Genomic DNA, 9842 nt, shown 5'->3' with positions numbered 1-9842 from the left:
ACCTAAAAAGCAATAATACTGTTGTAAATTTCACTATTAAAGGCTCATGCCATAACTGACATTTTGAACTGTTTTATGATTGTACTAGTTACAGTACAGTAACTATGTTCTATTATGTTTTATACTCTGTTTTAAAGTCACTGGGCTATTTAGATGTGTTTTCAAGTACTCTGTTATTCCCCATTCTGATAGCTTAGCTTAGCATCATTCACCAGTAATGTTAACAGTAGAGTGATCCATAGTATGGATCAAAGGGGGGAAATGTGAAAGGTATTTTTGATTAAGTGCTATTATAGTTGTTTAATATAAGGCCTGCCTTTTTAGGCCTAGTTAAGCTTCAATACTGAATGTCAGCAGTCTGTACTTTTCCATAACACAGTATGCATGAACAGTTGTTATTATCTATGTTCTAGTAGCAGATAAGTTGACTGCCAAGGACACATCACAATGAAAAGCCTGTTTAAATTGTAACATAACAGAACACCTTATCAACCTCGGCCGAATAGAAGACGACAGTACTGAGCTCATATGACCAACCAGGTAGATAGACGTTTCAACCAATCAGGTACTCTACATGTAGTCACGCGGTGTGGAATAGCATAGCATCGTAGCCATAGCCATAGCAATAGCCTAGCCCAGTATATATATGCTATCCCGACACTCGGCGCACCGCGCTTGCTCAGACACACCTTTGTCTCTGTGTAACCGTCCCTTTGCTGCAATTGTAAGATATTAAAGTAAGTTCTTTTATTCTATTCTGTTGTATTTCTCGTCCTCATTTGACAAGGTTGTGTGGTTGTGTGACTCCTACGTGGGGAACCCTGTGGTAGGCTATTGGTGAATTCAATCTGAAATGTGACGATAGTCTTTTGTGAGTCCAAACATCACAGGTCAACCGAATCCAGCCACCACAGTATTAAGCCCTTTTTGAGCGGTATGCTTGTATTAATAGCTTATAGCTTGCCATACTCACCAACCTTGGGACCTCAGAAATAGGGAGCATTTCCAAACCAAATTGCGGGGGGGGGGGGGGGGGGGGCATTAAAAGCCTTACAAATTAGACATTAAAAGCATTAAAACGAAATGTGAAACATTATATATATATATATATATATATATGTGTGTATGGAGCAATTGTTTTTAATGTCCGACTTTTGTCTGTGCTGTTCAGTAAATGTGCATCTGTCCTAATTTATTGTAGCCTATCTACTACACAACCTAGTTCAAATTTATGAATCTCCCGCGGAAGTCAGGAGGGTTGGCAAGTAGGCTATGGTCACTGCTCCCCAGTAAAATTGAATAATTGAGGGGTTACTTACAGTACAAAAAAGTACAGCATTTGTAGAACTCGGATGATACTACATAAATTGCCATGCAAAGCCAGAGACTGTTGCTTGTAGACGACAAGACTGCTGTAACCATTCAAATGTGGAGGCTACACTGCATTGAAGGTGGGTTGGCTTACTTGACACAGAACACAGAAAACGGACACCACAAAAAAGGGCTTAATACATACAACAAACTGATCAGGCTAATCATTTTTTAATGAAAATGACCACAAGACAACCTCCTGTGCATAGCTGAAATGGTAGTGGGATACGGTGATAAACTGGAGTGATCTTTTGACAGCAATTATTAGCCTTTTCCAAGAATGGACAGAAATGGGATATTTTTAGAATAACAGGAATGTATTCACATACAATGTAAAGGAGTTGATGTGTAGCATGAAGATGAAACGATACACTGAGTTTGGGTGTTTTCAGTCAACGTTGGCGTTCACCGCTTCCAGCTATCGAATGGCCGACTGGTGTAAGATGGATAGCCTAACGTTAGAGAGATAAATGTAGGCTATGTTTATGTTAATAAAGGTAACAATGATGTTGTAACATGCATGCAGCACTGCCGATCTGATCTGAACGATTGATTCATTGTTACCATGGATCGGTATTGGGATTGATCAAGGGCGAGTGTGAAATAGCAGCCACGAACTCAGCGGGTTATCCGAGATGCGGTAGCCACGGCCAAAGCTCCTGCTGGCGGGGAGTGAAGCTCTTCAACTCGCCGGTCACTGGCTCCCTGGAGGAATTTAGCCTGGCTGCAATAACGTTATCGCGAACGGAATGAATACCATCTACTAGCAAACAAAACATGTTCAATTATATTTAACCTATTAAAACTAAGATGCCAGGATCAAAAAATAATTTCTCCAATTGATATATTTGACAAAAACAGGTTAATATGCAAGCCGGTTTTCATTGCTAAATCAAAGCGGGGAGAGCCGAGAGAGCCGGGAACGTGCGTCTACATTTCAGATAAATGTGAACTTTTTCGTGGACGCTCGTCGGCCAGAGAAGCTCAACTGCGCAGTACAAAAGTCACCGGAAGGCCAGAAAAGCACAACTGCGCAAGTACAAAAGTCACCGGAAATAGTCAAATGACTACAAATTTGCCAAGATGGCGCGGTTCAATAGGGCTTCATTGTTGATAGCGGCCAGTGAATGGAGTGGCTGTATCCAGTTCTATTAATACATCCATGCCAGGGACCGACCTCCCGGTGCCACCCTCGCCATTCCCTTGGACTGCCCCCTTCGGACCCCGGACTGGACACTGTGATAGGTGCACGCACTTTGCCAACACGTCGCTTGGCACATACACGCATCCACATAGCATAATTACACACCTCACTCACATTATTATCTTTATTGTTGTTGTGGTGTGAAGTATGTGTTTTTGTTGACCTGACCTGTACAAAACAAATTTCCACTTATTATAAAGATTTTCTATTATTCTATTCTATTAGACGCGATCGACCCCCCCCACCACCCCCACTTAGACTCCCCCGTTTAGCTGCTACCTTTAGTTTGTTCCTCTAGTGTTAATAAACAGCCCTTGGGCCGAGTATTCCTGTGTCCGTCTGGCTGTGGGTGGTGCCACGGGTCCAGGCCCCAGTGCGGGTCTCCAGAACATTAATGCCTCCCTGCTTGGCACGTGAATCGGGGGTACTGTGACATAGCATCATGTCCTGAGGGTGAACGTGTGCTACGCATAAACTACGCAATGTAGGCGTCATTTTTGACCAAGCTTTGTCTTTTAATCATGTCACCATGTCAGTCAGCTAACTCGTTCCTGTCTCTTCCAACTGAGGAACATACTGTAGCCAAATTTAGATCAGTTGTATCCAAGGTAGAACTGGAGATGATTCTCCACGCCTTCATGTCTACCCGTATGGACTATTGTAATGTGCTCCTTCTGTCTTAACAAGTCTGCTCTGGAACGTTTACAAATTCTCCAGAATGCAGCTGCTCGACTTTTAACCAGAAGTAACGACATCTCACTACGCCAATTTTAGCCTCTATGCACTGCCTCCCTTTTAGTTCAGAGTGCATTTTAAAGTAATGCTTCTCACTTTTAGAGCCTTTAATGTTCAATCACCTGGCTATATTGCAGATCTATTTTTACCTCACTCAACCAATCGGGTCCACAGTACCCGCTTTGAGACCCGGGGAGATCGTGTCAGGCAGTTGCCCCCAAATTGTTTGAGATCTTAAAAAAAAAAAAAAAAAGCTGAAAACGCTCGTCCTGATACATTCCTTTCTGCGCCTCGTGAGGTTTAATCTGCGTGCCTGTGTTTTACCTTGGTCCGATTTTACTTTATTTTATCTGTAGGCCTATTTGCGTTTTATAGCCTACTTCTGGGTTACTTTGAACTTGTTTATTAATGTGTTTTAATGTATGCCACTGTTTCTATTTATGACTGGAAAGCACTTTGTGATTCTGTATCTTGAATGGTGCTAGGCCCTAGCCTATAAATACTTTTTTTTTTACTTGCTTACTTGTACATCGAGCTGCGTCACGCTAAAATAGATCTCATCTCATAGATATCAACCATAGACATCGACTGCATTCATGTAAATAATGTCTAATAAATCACAATTTCAATTCAACTGACTGGGTGAAATATTTTCTGATTGAATTATCTTGAAGGCAATCGCACACTGTCCAAAATCTCTCTCTCTCACACACACACACACACACACACACACACATACTGTATCCAGCAGGTGTATTCAGTATACTTTAATGCATACATGCATTTAATGCATAGCATCTTTAATGTTGAAAACTGTTTATTTTTTCAGGTGTTAAAAGGTGAAGGTGGTAGGCTACTATAGCCTATTTAGGATGAAAAAGACAATAGCAGTATAATCAGCAGGCTATAATCAACATTAGAAATTAAAGAAATCCCCTAAAAGTATCCGGGTGCTCATCTTAAAATTAGCCTATAAGCTAGTGGCTGCAGATCCTCGTACTATGTTCAGAATAACAGGGTTTACAGAGATCACATCATACTTGTAAGATCTATACAATTCCGGAAAGATTTTAGGTCACTAAACCATGTTGCGCACATTAAACGACAAAATTAAAAGACAATTTCATTTTAATAGGTTATCTTTTCTTGTCATTTTCACCCGAAGTAGAATCTTAGAGGTGTCTGGTTAAAAACCACAGGTTTGTGTAGTCAGGAGTCGCCTATTTCTTCCATTAAACCCTGTTGCGCATGCATGGCTCGGAAGCTTCCATTTCATCACGGGTCGCCTTCCTTTGCAACAGCAAAAGCATAAGCGAGAGAGATTTCACTGCACATGTGAATGTGCAACAGCCTCTATTATTTCAGACTTGATACACATAACACTTAGATTTTTCCCGAGGGGACGCGTACTGTCCAATCAGCGCGTTATCCCGTCGGGGTGCACCCCCGTTGACCGGCGGAATGGAGTATGACCGGTGGCATATGAACCGCGTGCATGCGCTTCTGACAGATTGATCCCAGTTCCGAGCTGCTTCTTGCACCCTGTAACCACCGGCCAACAGCGAGACCCAAACGTCTTGGACAATGGAGTGGAATCCGATGGAAATCAACCCCGAGGTAGGAGATGGCTCTACGGATTCTCTTGAGTAATGTTTTAGATGTAGAGAAGAGGCTTCTCGCTAATCTCTCTCTGTCTCTCTCTCTCTCTCCTAGATGCTCAACAAGGTGCGTATGCGCGCTGAGTCACGGCGACGCTGTTGTTTATTTGTTAGCCTACTTTCATTCAAGCTTTACAGGCTCAATGTCAGACAACTATTGAAAAACATTCTGCGATCAAACTACTGACATGACGACGAGGGTGGCGTGATGCAACACAGGCCAAGCCATCGCCCCGTTGTCAGACAGGCGACAAATTGATGCAATTCGGTGAACACTTTCCTTTCGCAATCACCGAGAGAAATTATATCAGTGGACGTGTACCCTGCAGTCTAGACTAGCCGCATGTCTGTCTCCTGAGCCGGGCATCCTCACACGCCCTGCCGGTGTCTGGGGGGGGGGGGGTAAGGGTGTGGCCTGACGGATGACCACACGTCTTCCAGACAAAGCAGCAGCATCTCATTCATTTCATTTGAACAAAAGCAATTTGGAATTCAAGACAACAGATTAGGCCCAAATATATTCAGTAATGGGCTATGTGATTTCTTATCAATAACCTAGGCTACTGCTTCCAACGTATCTTAAACTATTGATACTAGCCTACAATATCATCACTTCTGTGTGTGTATTTGTGTGTGTGTATGCGTGTGTGTGTGTGTGTGTGTGTGTGTGTGTGTGTGTGTGTGTGTGTGTGTATTTGTGTGTGTATGTGTGTGTGTGTGTGTGTGTGTGTGTGTGTGTGTATGCGCGTGTGTGTGTGTGTGTGTGTGTGTGTATTATGTATGTATGCATGCGTGTGTGTGTGTATGTGTGTGTGTGTGTGTGTGTGTCTCTCTCAGATGCTGGCCCTGCTGGGTGTGGGAGGGAGCTGGCGTTTTGTGGACGTCTTGGGTCTGGAGGCGGAGCCTCTGTCCTCCGTACCGTCCCCCTGCGCCGCCGTGATGCTGCTCTTTCCGCTCACGGACAAGGTGAGACGTGTGTGTGTGTGTGTGTGTGTGTGTGTGTGTGTGTGTGTGTGTGTGTGTGTGTGTGTGTGTGTGTGTGTGTGTGTGTGTGTGTGTGTGAGTGAGGGGGGGGGACACAAGACTGCTGGGGTGGGGCTATTACTCCAGGAGTGTGTGTGTGACTGCGTCTTCCAGGGCAGACTCGTATCTCTCTGTTTGAATGAATGAATGTTGATCCATCCTAGCTCCTAGTCTCCTGGTCTCCTAGTCTCCTGGTCTCCTAGTCTCCTAGTCTCCTGGTCTCACCCCCACACACACAGACTAGAGCTTCTTCTCTGGCCCTGAGATATCATATAACAACGCTGGTGAAACACTCGTAGCCCATCACTTACTAATGTGTGTGTGTGTGTGTGTGGGCGCGCGCACGAGTGTGTGTGTGTGTGTGCATGCGCTCGTGTGTGTGTGCGTGTGCATGTTTCTCAGCATGAGTCCCACAGGCAGCAGCAGGCGGCGCAGGTGGGCGGGGCCTCCGAGGTGTACTTCCTGAAGCAGACGGTGGTGAACTCCTGCGGCACGGTCGCCCTGCTGCACGCCGTCGCCAACAACCAGGCCAAGATGGAGTTCGGTGAGTGGCACCCCGATCCAACATGACCGCCTCGCCACTGAGTAGAACCTGATCCAAAATGGCCGCCTCAAAACCCAAGGGGGCACAGAGCTGCACAAAACGCCCCGCTCCGGCAGAAAAAGAGTGGCCATGTAATATGGTTACTGTTAATGGTATTGACCAACTTTAATAGTATTTACTGGGTCAATGTAATCATGTTACACGATGTTAAATGGAAATGTCTGCCATGTTGCAGACAGTGACTCCGCTCTGAAGAAGTTTCTAGACGAGACGGCCAAGATGGACGCCAATGAACGTGCCAAACAGCTGGAGAAAAACCAGGTAACACATACACATGCATAAATACACACACACATTACACACACACACACATACATCCAAACACATCCAAACCAGGTGTTTAGGACTGACTTTCATTGATGTGAATAACTGGCAACCCAATAGATTTTGGGTGACCTGCACTTTTCATTTGAGCCACTATGGGGCGCCAGACCTTAATAAATGAAAGCCCCTAGGCGCTGTATGCATGACTCAGCTATTCAGTTCATTGTGGATAGCTGCAGATATAGTATGGCTTTGAAGGTGTGTGTGTGTGTGTGTGTGTGTGTGTGTGTGTGTGTGTGTGTGTGTGTGTGTGTGTGTGTGTGTGTGTGTGTGTGTGTGTGTGTGTGTGTGTGTGTGTGTGTGTGTGTGTGTGTGTGTGTGTGTGTGTGTGTGTGTGTGTGTGTGTGTATTTATTAAGGATGGTCTCTCTTCTCTGGCAGGTGATCCGGGAGGCCCATGAGGATGTAGCAGCACAGGGCCAGTGCAGGGTAGGACACACGCATGCCCACACACACACACGCATGCCCACACACACACATGCCCACAGACACCCCCCCCCCCCCCCCCACACACACAGGCCAGTGCAGGGTTGGACCCCTCCTATAATACACACACACACACACACACACACACACTACACATTACATCTGGCATTTGTTTTTACATTAGTCATTTAGCAGAAACTTTTAAATGACGTACAGTGAGTCCACCTGTCTATAGAGTGAGTCTATCTGTGTATAGAGTGAGTCCATCTGTCTATAGAGTGAGTCCATCTGTCTATAGAGTGAGTCCATCTGTCTATAGAGGTAATCCATCTGTCTATAGAGTGAGTCCATCTGTCTATAGAGTGAGTCCATCTGTCTATAGAGGTAATCCATCTGTCTATAGAGTGAGTCCATCTGTCTATAGAGTGAACCCATCTGTCTATAGAGTGAACCCACCTGTCTATAGAGTGAGTCCATCTGTCTATAGAGTGAGTCCATCTGTCTATAGAGTGAGTCCATCTGTCTATAGAGTGAGTCCACCTGTCTATAGAGTGAACCTATCTGTCTATAGAGTGAGTCCATCTGTCTATAGAGTGAGTCCATCTGTCTATAGAGTGAGTCCATCTGTCTATAGAGTGAGTCCATCTGTCTATAGAGTGAGTCCATCTGTCTATAGAGTGAGTCCATCTGTCTATAGAGTGAGTCTATCTGTCTATAGAGTGAGTCCATCTGTCTATAGAGTGAGTCTATCTGTCTATAGAGTGAACCCATCTGTCTATAGAGTGAACCCACCTGTCTATAGAGTGAGTCCATCTGTCTATAGAGTGAACCCATCTGTCTATAGAGTGAGTCCATCTGTCTATAGAGTGAACCCATCTGTCTATAGAGTGAACCCATCTGTCTATAGAGTGAACCCATCTGTCCATAGAGTGAGTCCATCTGTCTATAGAGTGAGTCCATCTGTCTATAGAGTGAGGCCGTCTGTCTATAGTGAACCCATCTGTCTATAGAGTGAGGCCATCTGTCTATAGTGAACCCATCTGTCTATAGAGTGAACCCATCTGTCTATAGAGTGAACCCATCTGTCTATAGAGTGAACCCACTCTCCCTCTCCGTCACCGGCAGTAGAGCCTTCAGTAAAAACAAGTGACATCAGCAGTCAGTGCTAGATCATACACACACACACACACACACATACTACACACACACACACACACACACACACTCACACTAGCCCTGACTGGCACCCCAGGAACCCAAGTCAAAAGTCAAAACCGTTACAACACACACTCTCTCTTCTCTCTCTCTCTCTCTCCTATCTCTCCTCTCTCTCATTCACACTAACACTCTCTCTTCTCTCTCTCTCTCTCTCTCTCTCCTATCTCTCCTCTCTCTCATTCACACTAATGTTGTTTTCTCTATTTCTCAGATGGAAGCAGACAAAGTTAACTTCCATTTCATTGCCTTTGTCAACGTGAACGAACAACTTTATGAGCTGGGTATGTATGTTTGTTTGTCTGTGTGTGTGAGTGTGTGTGTGTGTGTGTGTGTGATTATTACCAGTGTCTAATTCTATGTGTTGATGGTGTGGTTCAGATGGGAGGATGGAGGGACCATTGAAGCACGGAGCCACCAAGGACAACTCCTTCATCACGGTACCCTGAATCTCCCATGAGCCTCTTCACCTGCTCTATGCTCTTCACCCTGAATCTCCCATGAGCCTCTTCACCTGCTCTATGCTCTTCACCCTGAATCTCCCATGAGCCTCTTCACCTGCTCTATGCTCTTCACCCTGAATCTCCCATGAGCCTCTTCACCTGCTCTATGCTCTTCACCCTGAATCTCCCATGAGACTCTTCACCTGCTCTATGCTCTTCACCCTGAATCTCCCATGAGCCTCTTCACCTGCTCTATGCTCTTCACCCTGAATCTCCCATGAGCCTCTTCACCTGCTCTGCTCTCCCATGAGCCTCTTCACCTGCTCTATGCTCTTCACATGCAGTACCTCATGCTCTCACTTTGAACTAAGCTCATAAGGATGTTATTTTTTAAGGCTAGAATGAGTCTCTCGCTCTCCCTCTCTCTCTTACTGTCTCTCTCTCCCTCTCTCTCCCCCCTCTCTCTCTCTCTGTCTCTCTCCATCTCTCTCTCTCTCTCTCTCTCTCTCTCTCTCTCTCCCTCTCTCCAGGATGCAGCGTCGGTGTGTCGTGGCTTCATGAAGAGAGAGGAGGGGGAGGTCCGTTTCTCTGCAGTGGCTCTCTGTCCTGCCTAGAGACGCCTCTACGCCCAGGATACACACACCAAAAACAGCCTAGCGCGCGCGCACACACTCACTCACTCACACACACACACACACACACCTTCAACTTGCAGACACTATGCATGGTAAAGCACACACTGCTTTACTCTACACACGGTGTGCGCAGTCTGTGCACACGCACACGCGCACACACAGCTGCACGTAGTTACTGTTCAAGCTTGCCCAAGCCTTTTGTGTG

The 9842-nt window shown here is 45.5% G+C and overlaps 1 protein-coding gene across 1 annotated transcript; it reads left to right on the top strand.

Moving 5' to 3' along the window:
- Positions 1–4894: 4894 nt before the first annotated feature.
- Positions 4895–9616, top strand: uchl1 (ubiquitin carboxyl-terminal esterase L1 (ubiquitin thiolesterase); the record flags this gene model as incomplete). Its single annotated transcript, XM_084454325.1, has 9 exons — positions 4895–4927; positions 5024–5035; positions 5806–5934; positions 6394–6535; positions 6771–6856; positions 7300–7347; positions 8774–8843; positions 8941–8999; positions 9533–9616. The coding sequence occupies 9 exons, from the start codon at positions 4895–4897 to the stop codon at positions 9614–9616; spliced, it is 663 nt and encodes a 220-aa protein (XP_084310451.1).
- Positions 9617–9842: the final 226 nt, after the last annotated feature.

The sequence above is a fragment of the Borostomias antarcticus genome, assembly GCF_949987555.1.
Source record: "Borostomias antarcticus genome assembly, chromosome: 20".
NCBI lineage: Eukaryota > Metazoa > Chordata > Actinopteri > Stomiiformes > Stomiidae > Borostomias > Borostomias antarcticus.
The sequence above is the reverse complement of the archived record's forward strand: the minus strand, read 5'-3'. Positions and strand labels throughout refer to the sequence as shown.